The sequence below is a fragment of the Vicugna pacos genome, chromosome 20 (assembly GCF_048564905.1).
Source record: "Vicugna pacos chromosome 20, VicPac4, whole genome shotgun sequence".
In the NCBI taxonomy this organism is placed as follows: Eukaryota; Metazoa; Chordata; class Mammalia; order Artiodactyla; family Camelidae; genus Vicugna; species Vicugna pacos.
Genome location: NC_133006.1, coordinates 32218874 through 32235060, shown reverse-complemented (window position 1 = coordinate 32235060; position 16187 = coordinate 32218874). Strand labels below are relative to the sequence as shown.

The following is a 16187-nucleotide window of genomic DNA, read 5'->3' as shown; positions in this document are numbered from 1 at the left end:
TTTTCTAGAAAAGAATTGCCTGGGAGTAAATGAATTTTTACAGGTTTTGGCTTGTAGGTATATGGGTGTTCCTCCCCACTTGAGGACGAAAAATTCTTGGAATTCTTTCTCTAGTTAAAAATAAAGACTTCTTTTTCCTTTACAATATGAGCTTTTGTCCAGGATTGACTTTCAGAAGCTTCACTTCAAAGTCATGCTGGAGGTGGACAAAAATACAGTCATGATAGAGAAGAGCAAGCTGGATTCTAATATCTTTTCCCCAAATGTAGAAGAGTATTGCTCTGAAAAATGAAATAAGATGGAAAAAGAGGTGAATACCAGAAAATTAAACTCTATGTTGGATTTTTTAAAGGGTCCTTTCTAAGTTTCTCTTTTCTCTAAAAAATGTCTCCACCAGCCGAAAAATGAAAAATTCTGTGCTCTGAATAATTGCATTTGGCAGTCCTTTCAAAGAGAAGCGTGGTACCCGTGGGCTGTCTCATGTTTTCTCTTAGAGGGGTATACTCCTTTGGCATTTTTCCTGTGATCCTAAAATTACTTTTTTCTTCTAAAGAGATTAATATTGAACCTTTCCTCTGCCCGCTAATAAAAGAGGTTAAGGGTAAATTATTCTTATGAAGAGAGGATCCACAACCCTTTAGGGAATATGTTGTGAGAAGTACAGTTAGGATCCTTTGAAAAATGTACTCTCCATATCCTGAATTACTATCTTAGAAGCTTCTTCATGCTAAGGTACCCATGTTACAGTTTAAATACTCTTTGGAAAGGTCATACCTTTGCTTATTCTGAGATGTGCTGCTGATACAAGCAAGACAGGCAAGATTACTGAGGCGGACCAGTAGCTGAGACTTAGACTTAAAAAAATTGGGTGCTAAATATTTTGGGGAGAAGGAAGAGGGAGTTGTGCCATAAGAAGTAGAGGAAGTCAGTCTGGAAAACAAAGAAGTGTGAGGATTCCAGAGATAAAACCCTGCAGATTCTTCTTCCTTTGTTCCCCCTTCAAACCCCATGCCTGGGCTCAAGGCTGACTGGGCCATGAGAGTAGTTGCTAAATTCAACTTTTTCTGTCTGAAAACAGTGGAAGCTCATCATCTGAAGTGGGTTTAGATCTTGAGATCTAGCCAAGTGACTCCCCCTCCTTTGTCTCCACTCACATATATCCTATGAATAGCTTTCTTTCAACAAGGCAACTACACCACCCTCCTCTAGACTTTGAAGCCCTTGATTTATGCAACTTGTTGGTGCGTGCTTAAATGAAACCCTTGGCAGAGTAGAAAAGCTTGTTCAAATCTCTTTTCTTGATAATATTTTCTTCTATCATAACCCAGTCAAGAGGAAGAAGGGCTGTATCTGGGAAGCACACGATTTATAGCATAAAGGGGCAAGAACTAAGAATGATGCAGCTTGGGTTCCATCACTTACTTCGCTTCCTTGATGACTTCTGTTTTAGTGTCCTCAGCTCTCTACCAGAAGGAAGGGAGAATAGGTCAGCAGACGTCTTCCAAAATACAGGAGAGGTCCAGTTTCAGTGCCAACACATAAAATATTTGAAAGTCATCATCACTCCTGTCCTTATAACAACAACAAAAGAGATGAATAAATTTAAAATCAATGACTTTTCTTAGACCTAGCAGAGAGTGAGGTCAGAGGGCAAACCACTAGCCTAAAATCTGGAGCGATCTATGAACACCAAGAATGGCTGGGATAAGCTCACCTGGAACAGCAGCTGCTGGAGCCATAAACTGGGAGAAATACTTAAAGGTAATTTTGATGAATTGCTAAAGGTTGTGTGTGGATTAGCTTGAGAGTGAGAAACTCAAGGGGGTGTAGTCTCGGGGGACACCCCTCTCTACTTGCATGGGTTTTACTTCCAGGAACCCCACCAAATTCTCAAGAGGAAGATCTGAGAAATGTCACCTCATATTTCCCACAGTGAGAGGCAAAAAGGAACCATCCTGAAGCTCACCTAGGGTATTTTCCAGGAGAAAGTCCTGTTCTCTAAGGTAGCAACTTGACTAGAGCCTTATCTACCTGGAGGAGGAGCAATCAGCTAACTCCAGTACCACCTCCACCCCAGCCCTCTTTTTCCCCCAAGGGGAAGAGAAAAAAGGATAAGAAACATTTCTGAAGGTCACGGCCCAGGGACCCAGGCCCAATAAAAGAAGGAGATTTAATTATAAGATTATAGAGTATTTCCCCTCCTCCACACCTTACCATCGAATCAACAGGGCTCCCACATGATAACAACAGGTTACAGCTAAAGCAAGTGAAAGACACAGACTCCATTTAAGTTCTTAGGGCAACCCAAAGAGAACAGGAGAGGAAAGAAACAAGACACCAGAGGAAACTGTAGCCTCATGGCTACAGAAAACATCAGACACCCCAGTTCCAAGCCAGATTAGGATAAAATCTCACAGTAAGTCTTATTTGCTGCAATTCTTATTATCTGAAATATCAAGTCCCACTTTCAGCAAAAAATGACGAGTCATGCTAAAAGGCAAAGAAAAAACAGACTAACTAAGCAGGAAAATCAGACTCAGATATGACACAGATTTTGAAATTATCAGATAGGGAATTTGATATAACAATGATTAATACAGCAATGTCTTTAATGAAAAAAGTAGACAACAAGCAAGAATATATGGGTAATGGAAGCAGAGAGTTGGAAAACCTAAGGAAGAATTAAAAGGAAATGACAGAAATCAAAAGCACTAACAAAGGATGCTTTTAATGGGCTCATCAGTTGACTGGACATAGCTGAGGGAAGAATCAGTGAACTTGAAGATGTGTCATAAAAACTTCCTAAGCTGAAATGTAGAGAAAAGTAAGAAGTTTAGAAAAGAACAGAATATGCCAGAACTGTGAGAAAACTGCAAAAGTTGTAACATGTGTGTAACTGGAACACCAGAAAGAGAAGAGAGAAAAGAGGAAGGGGCAGAAGAAATATTTGAAGTTATAATGGGTGAGAATTTCCCCATATTAATGACAGACATGAAACTACTGATCCAGGGAGCTCAGAGAACATGAAGCAAGATAAATACCAAAAATCTGTATCTAAGTATATCATATTCAAACTGCAGAAAAGCAGAGACACAGAAAATCTTATAAGAAGCCAGAGAGGTGAAAACCTCTTACTTATAGAGGAGCAAAGATAGGAATTATATCTGACTTTCATCAGAATCCATGCAAACAGGAAGAAAGTGGAGTGAAATATTTAAAGTGTTGAAAGAAAACCCCCAACAACCTATAATTCCATATCCAGGGAAACTATCCTTCAAAAGTGAAGGATTAAAAAAAGACTGACTCAGACAAACGAAAAAATGAGGGAATTAATCACCAGTCAACCTGCCTGTCAGAAATACTAAAAGTAGTTCTTCAGAGAGAAAGAAAATGATATAGGTCAGAAACTCAGAGCTACATAAAGAAAGGAAGAATACCGGAGAGGGATAAATGAAGGTAAAGTAAGATCTTTTATTTTTCTTATTCTTAATTTATCTAATAGATAACGGTACACAGTAATAAAAGTAACACGGTATTAGATGATTATAGCATATAGATCAGTGAAATCAATGACAGCAATATTACAAAGGAAGGAATCAGAAGTACTCTATGAAAAGCTACCTGCACTGTCCCGGAATCTGTGTAGCATTATTTGAAAGTGGACTTAAGTCAGCTGCAAATATGTATTGCAAAGTCTAGGGTATCTACTAAAAAAAAATTTAAAGGAAGTATAATTGATATGCTAAGAGAGGAGAGAAAATGGAATCAAATAAATGCTCAGTTAAAACTAGAGAAGACAGAAAAATAAGGCAAGATTAAAAAAACAAAAAAGAACAAGTGCAACAAACAGAAAACAGTGGCAAACATGGTGGACACCAATCCAAATATGCCAATAATCATTCTATATGTGAATGGTCTAAATAACACCGATCAAAAGACACAGACTGTCACAGTGGATTACAAAATAAGACCCAGGAAACCTACTTTAGGTATAAAGACAGAGACAGGTGAAAAGTAAAGGGGCAAAGAAAGATAAACCCATGGGGACACTCATCACAAGGAAGCTGGGGTAGCATATGAATTTCTGACTATAAAACAAGGAAAATTATCATGGAATTAGGTATTATATGATAAGGAGCTACTTCTTTAAGAAGGCATAACGACCCTTAATGTCTATGTGCCTGAAACCAGAGAGCCAAAATACACGGGGCAAAAACTGACAGACCTGCCAAGAGAAACAGACGAATCCACTATTCTATTTGGAGGCATCAACACCCCTCCATCAGTAGTTAGTTGACCCAGCAGGCAGAAAATCAGTAAGGACATAGCTGAGCTCAACAGCACCATCAATCAACTGGACCCAGTCGGTATTTACAAGATACAGTTTACCTGACTTTAAACGAAATTGGAAATATGCAAAAACATCCTTAAGAAAACCAGAAAGTTTAGATGCGATCATTCAATATACAAAAGAATTCTTCAATTTACCGAAGTGTGTGTCTACTCTTTATTGTATCTAATAATTTTTACAGATTTCCTTTAAACATTTAAATGATGAACCCATTTAGAAATTTCCAGTTTGCCTTATCAGACATCAAATGGTGAAATAAATCATCATAACCCCCAAAGGTATTTGGAAAAGTGAACTTTAGAAGCACCAGTGGATGTCAGGTGATGTGAGCAGCATACAGGCTCCTAAGGAACTCTCGCCAAAAGGCTTATGTTGTAATTTGTGGGGGTTTTCGAGGGGTTTTCGAGGGGAAGGAGACAGTGACAGAGGGATAAGCTTCCTCCAAACCCAAGGTCCCACTTTTTTAGTGGCAATTAGGGAAGAGAGTGCTTAGAATGGTCCTTCTCCAGGGCCTCCCCGCTTGCCAGGCTGCTTTTGTCTTGTTAACGCCTGACCTTCATTCATTCTTCCAATAACATTTACTGAGCACCTGCTGTGGGCCAGGCGCTGCCCCAGATGCCCCAGACTCTCACATCAATTGGTGGGTCATTAACATCAATATATACATCAAAATCATGATGACAGATTAGAAAAAAATGAAAATTCTCAGCACGAGTTGTTCACTCAATTTTATGTGTATTTATCAACCATATGATTCTCAGTCGGATGGAATGGAGGTCAGAGCGAATCAAAGCCAGCTCTTTATCTATTTCCTCCCCTCTTCCTGTTCCCTGGCAGCCGGGAAGCAGAAGTCATAACTTAGCTAGCTGGGCCTTTTTTTCTGAAGAACTTAATGAAAGTTTCATTAAATTCTTATTCAACTTTTCTTTGTATTAAACTTCCATTAAGTTTTCCCAGCCACCTCGAATCCTTGGCAAGCTTCCTCTAGGACTTTAGGCAACTGTACTCATTCATTCCTTCATCCTTTCAGTCCTCACTAAGTGCAAGATGCTGTTTTGGGGATTATCCAAAATGCGAAAATAAATAAGCCTCAGCCGTTGCCCTTTCATACTTGGCAGTTTATCATTTCCTTCCAAACTGTTCCTGCAAGGTTGTTACTTGAGTCCTGCATTTCACAAATTTGGTTACTTTCACTTAATTATGTTTTCTTCCTCACTTTTCACGTCTTTTGGAAGCACCGTCTGTGATATGGGAATAATAATCTGTCTTTGAATGTGTATTTGTAATTCCACAGTCACCAAAAACCAAACCAAAACAAAACCCTCCTTGGCACAGACTTAAGAACTGGAAGATCTGGGTGTGAGTCCCATCTATACCTGTGTAGCCTTGGACCAAATGCTTAACCTCTCTGAGTCTCAGTTACTTTGCCTGTAAAATAGGACTAAATATTTCTGTTTTACCTATTACATGGTTGTATGTGTATGTGTATCAGATGAGCAAAGGTACCTGCAATCATTTTCTACAATATAAAAAGATACACAGACGTAAGTTATTATTATTAAAACTTTGTAATGGAACCAACATCAGGGTTTGATGATGTGTGCAATACAAATGCCATAGAAATAGTAACTAAGGGCAGAATTTGGCCCAGGGCACTTAGCTACAGCATTTTTTGGTTTTGGTTTTTTTAAGGGCAGAAGGAAAAAAAATCAAAGACTTCTATTCAAAGCAGAAAACTTACAAACAAGAGTCAACACTTGCCAAGAACACGATTCCTAAGTGGATCTCCTTGAGGGAAATTCAGAGCAAGAAGGCAAGCTTCAGAGAGTAGAAACTGAAAGAGAAAAGTCTTTAATGTTATCATCTTCCTCCTCCACCCTTGCTTAGAATTCCTTATCTAATCAACTGGAGACACACATCTTAACAGTCAAACAATAAAAATGAGATGCAGTTTAATTATGGATCATTACAGAGACCAGAAAAACATTCAGGTCAGGTGGCTATCACAGTGTCCAGAGGGCACTAGACTCCACTTTCACTTCTAAGGGAGCTACAAATAAAATAGCTTCTCCCCGGACTTCCGAAGTGTTTTGTGGTTAAACCTGGCTAAAACACAGTGCCTAAAAATTACATTTTATCCACAGAATCTAGCAAAGAAGCAAAGTTTCTGCTCAGTTCTCCTGTTATGAATCAGCAAGGAAAAGGGAAGGCCGTGAAGTGGGGGAAGGAAGGACTCCAGCCACTCCTAATTCTTCCAGCTTGGACTCCTGTGTGTGACGGCTGGTTCCAGAAAAGCAGAAATAGGAGAGGTTAGTGGAAGTCTGCTTGGTGTAAGAGCTAAAATGAGAAGTGGTGAGAATTAGAGGATACAAACTACTTCAATTAAAAACGAAGAAAAAAACCTCAGGCCTATTAGATTGGCTACTATCAAAACAACAATAACAAAAATAAAATGTTAGAGAAGGTGTGGAGAAATTAGAACCATTGTGCATTGTTGGTGGGAATGTAAAATGATGCCAGTCCTACGGAAATAGTACGGTGATTCCTCAAGCAATTTAAAATAGAATTACCATATGACCCAGCAATCCCATTTCTGGGCATATGTCCAAAAGAATTGAAAACAGGATCTCAAAGAGATTTTTGCACACTTATATCCATAGCAGCATTAGTCACAATAGCCAAGAGGTAGAAGAAGCAACCCAGTCTGTGTCCGTTGACCGATGAATGGATAAGGAGAATACATGCTGTATATATACGTTGGAATCTCATTCAGCCTTAAAAAGGAAGGAAATCCCGTCACATGCTACAACACGGATGGATCTTGAGGACATTATGCTAAGTGAAATAAGCCAGTCACAAAAAAAGACAAATGCTGTATGATTCCACTTACATGCGGCACCTGGAGTCGTCGGATTCACAGACAGACAAGAACAGGGAGGAGGCAGTAGAGGGAAATTGTTTAATAGGGCCCACGTTTTAGTTTTGCACAATGAAAACGTTCTGGAGCTGTCTTGCACAACCGTGTGAACAGGCTTAACGCTAACGAGTTGCACACTTAAAAATTGTTAAGATGATAAAAACTGATATGGCAGGTGCTTTTAATGCAATGAAAAATTTTTTAAGTATTTCAAAGGAAAAAGAGAAGAAAAGAAAAACCTACCTGAAACCTCACTGCCCAGATTCACCTTACACTAATGACCAAGACCTACGCTTATAAGGCGCCCATGCCTGTAAGGTCCAAACCCTTTCAAACAGCATTCGAGCATTCTCGGAGGTAGGCCCAGTGACCCGTCCCTTCAACCTTGCCTTCTGCCACCTCTCACAAGCCTCGCGTTCCACGTCCCTGCTCTACGCACTCACCTCCACACGCCTTCTCACTCGATGGCCCTTCCGCGCAGCACCCTCCCTTCTTGTCTGCCAGACAAGGTCCAGATCCATTCAGATGTCCTGCTGAGCTTGCCCTCATCGCCTGGTTTCGCTAAGTTTGTGGTTTTGTCACCCATCATGTCCTGCGCTGTGTGCTACATGTTTGTGAACACACCTTCTCTGAGTGGCGGGCAGCTCTCCACAGGCAGGGTTGGTGCCTCAGTCACCGGGCATCTTCACAGCACCCGTAGCCAACAAACGTTTCGTGTAACACAAGTCACGTCACTCCCCTACCGAGGCTCCTCCAGGGGCCGCAGTGACTTTTATGATTATGTGACAACTGACTGATGTTTTCGCGTTGGCACACTCTTTAACCATTTCCTGTCAGAAATGAAAGCAAAGGTCATGTGGGGTGAGCGCTCAGTTAAGTCTTTAGATGCTGGCAGTGTGTAAACTGACTTTTTAGTCCATACGTGCCATTAATTCTCACACTGCTTCGCAGGGAGCTGTTACACTGCAGCAGCAGGAATCCCGACTATTTGCTTCCTGTACTCCATTATGAGCCTCAGTCTTCTAGTCAGCCCTCTCCCAACATTTTATTGTGAAAAATTTTCAAAAGTATAAACAAACTGTAGAGAACTTTACAGTTAATCTCCATACACCTATCCCCTGGATTCTGCCATTGGCATTTTAGCATATTTGCTTTAATACTTAACTGTGCATCTATCCACCTCCAGTTTTCTCGGGGGCGTGGCTGGACACAGTGTACTTCACTGACGGCACATGACGAGGGGGGGTTCTCTAGCCCTTCCCTGTCTTCAGGAAGTCTGGGATGCTAACTGTTGAGGATGGAGATTCTCAGGGTGTTGGGGAACTCAGGGCTTCTCTCTTCCTCTCATGATCTCACCGCGGCTCGTGGTCCAGGGGGCTGTTACTCCTCAGAGGCCATGTGGACCATAAGGCCTGCCACGCCGTTGCTGTAGCCCAATTCACTGTCATAGCAGGAAATAAGCTTGACTGGTCGGTTGTTGAGGGTAATGCCAACCCTCGCATTGAAGGTGGGAGACTGGGTGCCACTGTTACAGCTGCAGGAGATGACGTGGTCCTCAGTGTAGCCCCAGATGCTCTTTAGGGAGCCCTCTGATGCCTGCTTCACCATCTTCTTGATGTCATTTTTGGCTGTCTTCTCTAGATGGCAGGTTTGATCCATGACCAACATATTGGGGGTGGAGACATGGAAGACCAGCCAGTGAGCGTCCCAGACTCTTATTTCCCTGCAGGAAAATTTCCGAAAACTGCCACTTTTCTCGGCCCTTTCCATCAGTTCCTAAACGTGCGGAGGCATTTTGTGTGGGAGGAGTCAGTTGACTCAGATTCCTCTGTTTCTCAACATATTTGTATTAACGTAGACTCTCAACTCATGAAAATCTGTTCTCATGAGGAAGTGATTAAAAGAAATGTGGGAGAGTATTTCTGTGAAGCTGGGTCTGCCCTGAATGACAAAATATGTCACTTAAAATTCAGATATCGACAAGAAGAGGGAACTGTTTTCATCTGTTGGTTGGCCACGCCAAAGCATTTCACACCTCAGGGGGCTGTGCTCTGAACTGACAGGGAACCCCCTCCCTCAGAGGGTCATCACACCTATTCAAGAACTCCTCCTACTTTCCAGACACAACTTCAATAGATAGCCCCACTCCTTTCTCTTATCCTGCAATAATCAAATAAGATTGTTTCGGCCTTGTCAACTAAAAATATCCTCCCAACCGAGTCTCTAAATATCAAGGAGTTACTGAATGCAGCTAGAAAGTCAAGTCTGAACTCTCTAAACTTGAAATGGGAAAAACAAGGACATTCTGCACAGGAGGGGAAGGTGGACGGGGTGAACTTCAGCTAATTTTACAGTCAGCGTGCTGGTCAGAAAGTGTACGGAGAGCAGCAGCCAAAAGACTTTTGAGGAAATAATGTCTTTGGAAAAACCTGCTCAGAAACAACAGGCTGATTGAGCCAGACGGAAATGGTTGACGGGGTCTCTGTGGTGGATGCAGATTTAGACTTTCAGCTAGAACACTGCTATTTCTGCCCTCCTTGTCTTTGCTCAGGGTGGCTCTACTCGCCCTCATCCCTCCAAGGCTCTCTGTAGACGGAATTTCCTCCAGGAAGACTTCCCTGCTCTCTCCCACTGCCCCGTCCTGAGTTGTGCCCATGATAATGATTAAGCACCGCTCCACAGTGACTGCTTCCCAAACTCACCAGGTGCCCATCTCTGAGTGTTTAAACAGACCGTCTGGTGCTGCTTCCTCCTACTGGACCGTAAGCTCCTTGGGAGCGGGTGTGATGCCTTATTCATCTTTAATCTTTGCATGTAGTTGCAGCTTCTTACTAAACCTTTGTGGAGTGACTATCTGGCCTCGCTTCCTGATTGCCTTCCCAGGGAGATCGCCTTCCCAAGGACTGGCCACCACCGCCTCTCTGAGGCGGAGGATGTAAAGGCGGGGGGCACTGCCTGCACAAAGAGCTGAGAAAGTGAATGGAAACAGCAGCTGGTCAAAGCTCCATCTGAGCTGAAGGGGAACATTTGCTATCAGACCACACCCTTGGACTTGGCCAGTTCTCCTTCACTTGAGGGTGTGTCACTTCCTCTCGTCAGATGTCACACACCCCCACCCCAGCAGGAGGGATTGTTTGCTTCTATTTTAAATGAGGCATGAAGCGGGTGCCTGGACGGTCTCTGAGCCTCCTACTGAGCGAAAGGCTTTCGTTACAGACACCATGGTATCTCAGTATCATGGATTTAAATGAACACAGGGTCTGAGGGTAAACAGGACATAGCCACACTGACTTTCATCAGCTCACAATCCCTCAGGCTTTCCTGACAGATGCAGAAGTGGACAGACTCTGGGAGCTGACATAGGGATGGGCTTTCGGCTAGAAGTGGATTCAAGTTCTAGTTTCTCAGAGTTTTCAGGCAGGTCACTTAGCCTTGCTCAGTCTTCCGCTGATACCTTTAAAGTAGAGATTACAACACACCCAACTTTGCAGTATTGTTGTGAAGTTTAAATGATGTAATTTATATACAAGTTTCCTAAAAGGAGATAATTAATACATGTTCCCTCCTCTGCCTCTATACTTGTTTGGCTCAAGATCACTTACTCAGCAGCTGACCTCTGGCAACCTTCCTTTGAAAACTGCCGCTCCCTCCTCAGTGGCTTAAGAATCACCTTGTTACAAGGCAGCTTCCGGGTCCCACCTCTGGAGATTCTGGCACAGTGGGTCTGAGTTACAGCCCAGGAAGTTTCATTTGTAACAACTGTCCCAGGTAAGTCTGAGTCTGTTGTCCACACTTCCAGAAGCATGATTTGAAAACTTCAAAGTCTTTCTTTGTCTGAGCACTAAGACTACTTTCCTTTCAGCAGCAAAGCCCGAAGAAAAACCTCTTTAAACCAAAATATGGAATTACATGCCCCGTCCTGGGAAATGTTGAGAAAAACAGACATTAAGCTGAGGAGGTGGTGGGAGTGGTGGTAAAGGGTGAAGAAAGCTGGCATTTTTCACTGGTCATCAGGGCATGCGGTCCAGGCTCCTTGGGGAGTGGTGAACAAGGAGAAACAGAGCAGGTGGCTTATACTGGATGTGGGTTTGCAAGAGGGGAGATGGATGGGGCTGGAGAGCTTCCAGCTTACACTAAGTCAGCACTTGGAAATATGGCTTTATTATTTTCACTTAAGGGCTGTCAAGTCCCTCTGCATCAGACCCACTCAGACGTTAAGTGTCAGCACTCACACACAACCATAAGCCCAGCTTCAGAGACTCCGCTACCACCAGGGGTGTAGGGCTGTCTAGCCCCAGAAAGGCATAAGTCTATCCTTACGGAATATCTATTCTGATAGAAGCAAGGAACAGAGACATTGTCTTGAACAGACTTAAACCCTGGATTCTCATGTTAAAAGTCTGACGCTCTACAGCCCAAGGTTGTCCGGTTTCATTCAGATCCCACGTGAGACATAAAGCCAGGGAAGCTGGACAAGCTGTGCTATTAACAGCCAGACCAGAACCGGAAGCTCCCTGAACTTACTCCTATATCTGCGCTGTGGTTTTGGCCAAGTCCTTAACTCTGGGTCAGTTAATAGAGCTTAGATGCAACACAAGACGGGAAAGGAGTTGTGTTCGTGAGAACATGCTGAGTCCAAAACACGTAAGTCTTTAGAGATTAAATTTAACACCTTGATGTGATACCTGAGCCCAAACGAGTAACTTATTTAAACAAATGGCCAGCCGGCGGTACTTACCAGGTTACCTGATCCTCCGGTGGGTAGCAGGAGTAACTTTCTTTAGCCTCTTCTTTCCTGGATCTAGATGTTACCAGATCAGGTGTCATCCCCGCTACAGTTTCCTTCAACTGTCCCTGGGGGAGTGGCTTATGAGCAGGCAGTGGATGTCACCATCTAGTGAGCCCCAAAGGCACGGCTGGGTTGAGGGGTACGTGGGATATTCTGTCGGCTGGTCACGGTTCTCTGCCCTCGTGCTGATTAGCGTTAACGTTCATTACAGACAAATCCCAAGACACACTAAATGCTTAAAGATGACAAGTGATCAGACAAGAACCAATCATAGGAAGGTCTGATTCCACGTAAAATAGTGATAAGGGTACGTATGTCTCTAGGAAAGCCACTGAAGTGGAAGATCCTAAAGGCATACTTACCATCCACATCTTGGAATCTGTTTTCCCATTTATTCTTACAGATAGTATCAAAATTTGAATTGAACAGTAATGAATATAAAGTTTGTCCAAATATCCACCTGTCAATAATTCACACCTGGCCTTTGAAATTGCTCGTTTCAGCAGGGAGGGTGCAGCTCGGTGGCAGAGTGCATGCTAAGCACGCACGAGGTCCTGGGTTCAATCCCCAGTTACTTTCATTAAAAAAAAAAAAAAGAAAGAAATTGCTTCTTTGGCTTTGCGGTCTCTATAGTGAAACCACAAGCCTGAAACTCCTCAAAAGAGAGATTTGCATAGAATGCCTCTCAGTTTCAGAATGAGTATGAAAAATGCTGGGGGAAGAAAGTGTGAAGAGAAAAGTGATGAGGTGTGCATGTAGCTGGGTCGGCGTCAGTGTTGGTTAGACACTGTTTATTCTACAGCAGCCCGGTGCCGCCTGAACCTCTGCCACGAGGTCTGTGAAGAACCTCGAAAATGAGGAGATTTTAAGTGTGAAAACTGTAAATGAAGATAAATCATCCCCATGTGTAAAGTATGTTGAGAATTAGTGCCCGAATTTTGTGGTCACGAGGCAAACGCAGACAGCCACTTACTCAGTGATCACTGCTGTGGCTCTTAGCCAGGGAGGCCGGCTCTTCTGCTCGAAGGATAAATGCCCACACAGACAGAGGGCGGCTCGTCGGGAGAGAAAAAGCTAAATGCGGAGCTGGGACCGACTTGCCTGTGAGACGCCTGACGTCCAGAGAGAGCCTGCGGCTGGTCGGGCCATCTGCAGAGCTGTTCTGCTGCTGGGCTTGCGCCTGGAAAGAGAGGGGGACTCAGCAAGGGGACAGTGGCTTCTGCGGCACTTCTGAGCAAGCCCCTGAAGGCACCTGTGCCAGCTGCTCTCTCCCACGAGCCCGTCTCGAGGTGTGGGGATACTGAGGTATAAGTAAGTCCAGGCTGATCTGGTTGCACCCAAGTTGGTCATTCTTCCTTAAACCTGCCACAGACACTGTTTCACTGCAGCATTTTACCCCCAAATAAGGGCCACATGTGAATACACTGAGAAGAATCATAACCAGAAATGCCACCAAGCAGGAATTTGGAGGCTGGGAGAGAGGATGAGAATTGAAGGTAGGAATTTAAAAACTGGGGGGAGGGTGTAGCTCAAGTGGTAGAGGGCAGGCTTAGCATGCACGAGGTCCTGGGTTCAATCCCCAGTACCTCCTTTAAATATAAAGAAAGAAATAAACCTAATTAATTACCTTCCCCACCGCAAAAATCCCTAAATAAGTAAGTCACTCTTCAAAAAATAAAAATTAAAAGAAGAATTTAAAAAATGGAGACCCAGAAAGAAGAACACCCAAGAAAAGGGCAGAACTGAATCATGGAGAAGGGCTGGCTATTCAGCCTTGGGAAAAACTGTGAAAATGCAGGCAGTTAATACAGCATTTCCCAGGACACTAGCCCTGGGGTCAGATAAGCCTGGGAAATACGGTGTCCTATAATGAGCCATCCCCTATATTTTGCAATTTATAATGCAGAATAGCTTATTAATGGCTTTGAGATCTATTGTAATAAAGAAACCCATTTAACAAATTTATTTAAATACAGAACCTCTTTTTCCACATTGCCCCATTCTAGTGACATCCTGCAGGACTAGACTTCTACAGCACACATATGTTATAGTGTATTAAGTAAATGTAGCAGCTACGAGAAAAGTGTTTACTTAGAGGAAGAGGCATGATATTATGGGAAAACCAAACTGGGTTCGGAGTCGGGAGAGCTGGCGTCAGCTGCTGACTCTCCCCAATTCTGCATATCTAGGTAGAAAAAAAATGCTATGTGCAGCTTATACTGCTGAAAATCCAAAATCAGAGAGAATTCAAATGGCAGCAAGGTTTAGGATTCTGGGTTTTCTCCCAGAAGATTAATCACCTGTCCACGTTACTTAACTTCCCCAGTCTTCAATTTACTCACTTAGGAAGTAAAGGGGTTAGACACCAAGATTTCTGTGATCCTGCCAAACTTTAAAACTTAATGTACCAAAGGAGCTCTGATAATTAAAAAAACCAAAAAAACAAAAAACCCCAAACCCTCTCCCCTGCTATCAGGCAACTCTCCTCACACTCCTCAAAAAAGCCAAACAATGTCTTAGCAATTTGACTTCCCACTCAAAGCCCCAGGGGGCCAAAAGCATTTTCCCCTGTTGTGGATCCCTGAGCACAGACCGAAAGCCAGCTTTGTGCCGCCCTGACACACGTGTAAAGCCCCGTCCTTGTAACGTGTGATGTTTTCTAGAGGCCTCTGCCCTGGACTTTCTGGAGATGCCTTTAGATGCAAGACACAGACACCCAATTCACATTTTTTTAAGGAGAAACAGGGAACTTCTCAGCTCAGATAACTCTGACATCTAGCGTTCCACCTAAAAGCTTTGGGAACAAAACAATCTGGGGACCCAATAATGTCACACAGCTGTCATCTTCCTCAGTCCCTTTTCCATGGGCTCTGATGTCAGGCAGGTGCGCCCCACACGGGTGCAGGTCAAAGCTTCATCGTCTTTAACTGTTACACTTAAAAACAGAGGTATTGCCTCACCCACAAACAGTTCAAGCAAAACAACGATCGCTAACAGTCACTGAGCACTTACCACGGCGTCTAACGCACACACACACTTAGGCCCCACAGCTCTCGAAAGTGAGTACTATTCAACGTCCATCCTGCGGGCAAGGAAACTCAGGCTCAGAGAGATTAGTCTGTCCACTTTCCGTACGTGTGACCTCGGGCAAAGTATTTAACCTCTCTGTGCCTCAGTTTCCTCACCTGTAAAGATGCCAACAGCAACACTTTCCTAGGCTGTAGTGAGGATTAGATAAGGCTACGCAAGAATTGAAGGACGGAACCCAACGTGTAGTCACTGCATCCAACGAAAAGCCAGCCATTCTTGGTACCATTTCCTATTCTCTTATCCTCTGCCTGTTTCCTTGTAATGGTCCCCCAAAATTCAGTCTCACATACTCCATTAGATCAGATAGAAAGTGTCACAGTGTATCACAGCCATGGGTGCAGAGGAGGAAGTCTGGAGCAGCAGAGCTTGGGCAGAGCTGGGACCAAGATGGAGCATCCATACTGGGACAGTGGAGCCGAGGGAGGAGCAAAGTCAAGGCCACCAATTCAGCCTAGATGGGAGCCAGCAACGAGGGATCTGCCCTGGAGGGCAATATCGCACGCACCGGACAGGAAAACCTTTAACTGGAAGGCTCTCATACCTTCCAGCCTCAGGGTGCGCCAGGAGGAGAGCCGCAGGTGGGAGCCCGTTCCACCCACGAGGGAGACGGTAATGAGCTCGCTGGCTGGAAGGGAGAGCGCGGAACCCAAGCGAAGGTCATACCCTGACAGGAAGCCTTTCACTGATGGTGATTACACGAAGAGATGGTGTTAAATATTATTCATAAATTATTTGGCAAGTTTCACAATAAAGATAGGATCTTATGGACAACTTAACATACACCCTGGCCAAAAAAAAAACTTCTTAATTCAGTTGTGAAATAGCCCATCAAACTGACACATTTTTGAGGGTGGCTTCCATCCAAATTGGAGAAGTTATTCTGGATATCCTGACCACACGATGGGCACCTGGACCCAAAACTATTCTCAGGCTCCATATTTCTCTGACATTGTTCTTGGAAATTAGTCAACGTTTCTGACCTCTTTAAACATAGTTTCCCATTTGCTAAAAATAGCTACCAGGGGGCTGGGTATAGGTCA

General features: G+C 43.5%; 1 protein-coding gene and 1 long non-coding RNA gene across 2 annotated transcripts in view; both read right to left on the bottom strand.

Moving 5' to 3' along the window:
• NHLRC1 (NHL repeat containing E3 ubiquitin protein ligase 1) overlaps positions 1-16187 on the bottom strand; it is a 47046-nt gene that overhangs the window by 27582 nt on the left and 3277 nt on the right. The window contains exon 2 of the mRNA XM_072944727.1: positions 13031-13237. Coding sequence (XP_072800828.1) covers positions 13031-13237 — 207 coding nt within the window. The remainder of the gene's footprint in view (positions 1-13030; positions 13238-16187) is intronic.
• On the bottom strand, positions 1429-8624 carry LOC140687624 (uncharacterized). Its single transcript, XR_012062020.1, has 3 exons — positions 8434-8624; positions 7893-8098; positions 1429-1566 (listed from the first exon to the last, which is right to left on the bottom strand). It is a non-coding gene; the product is annotated as an uncharacterized lncRNA (long non-coding RNA).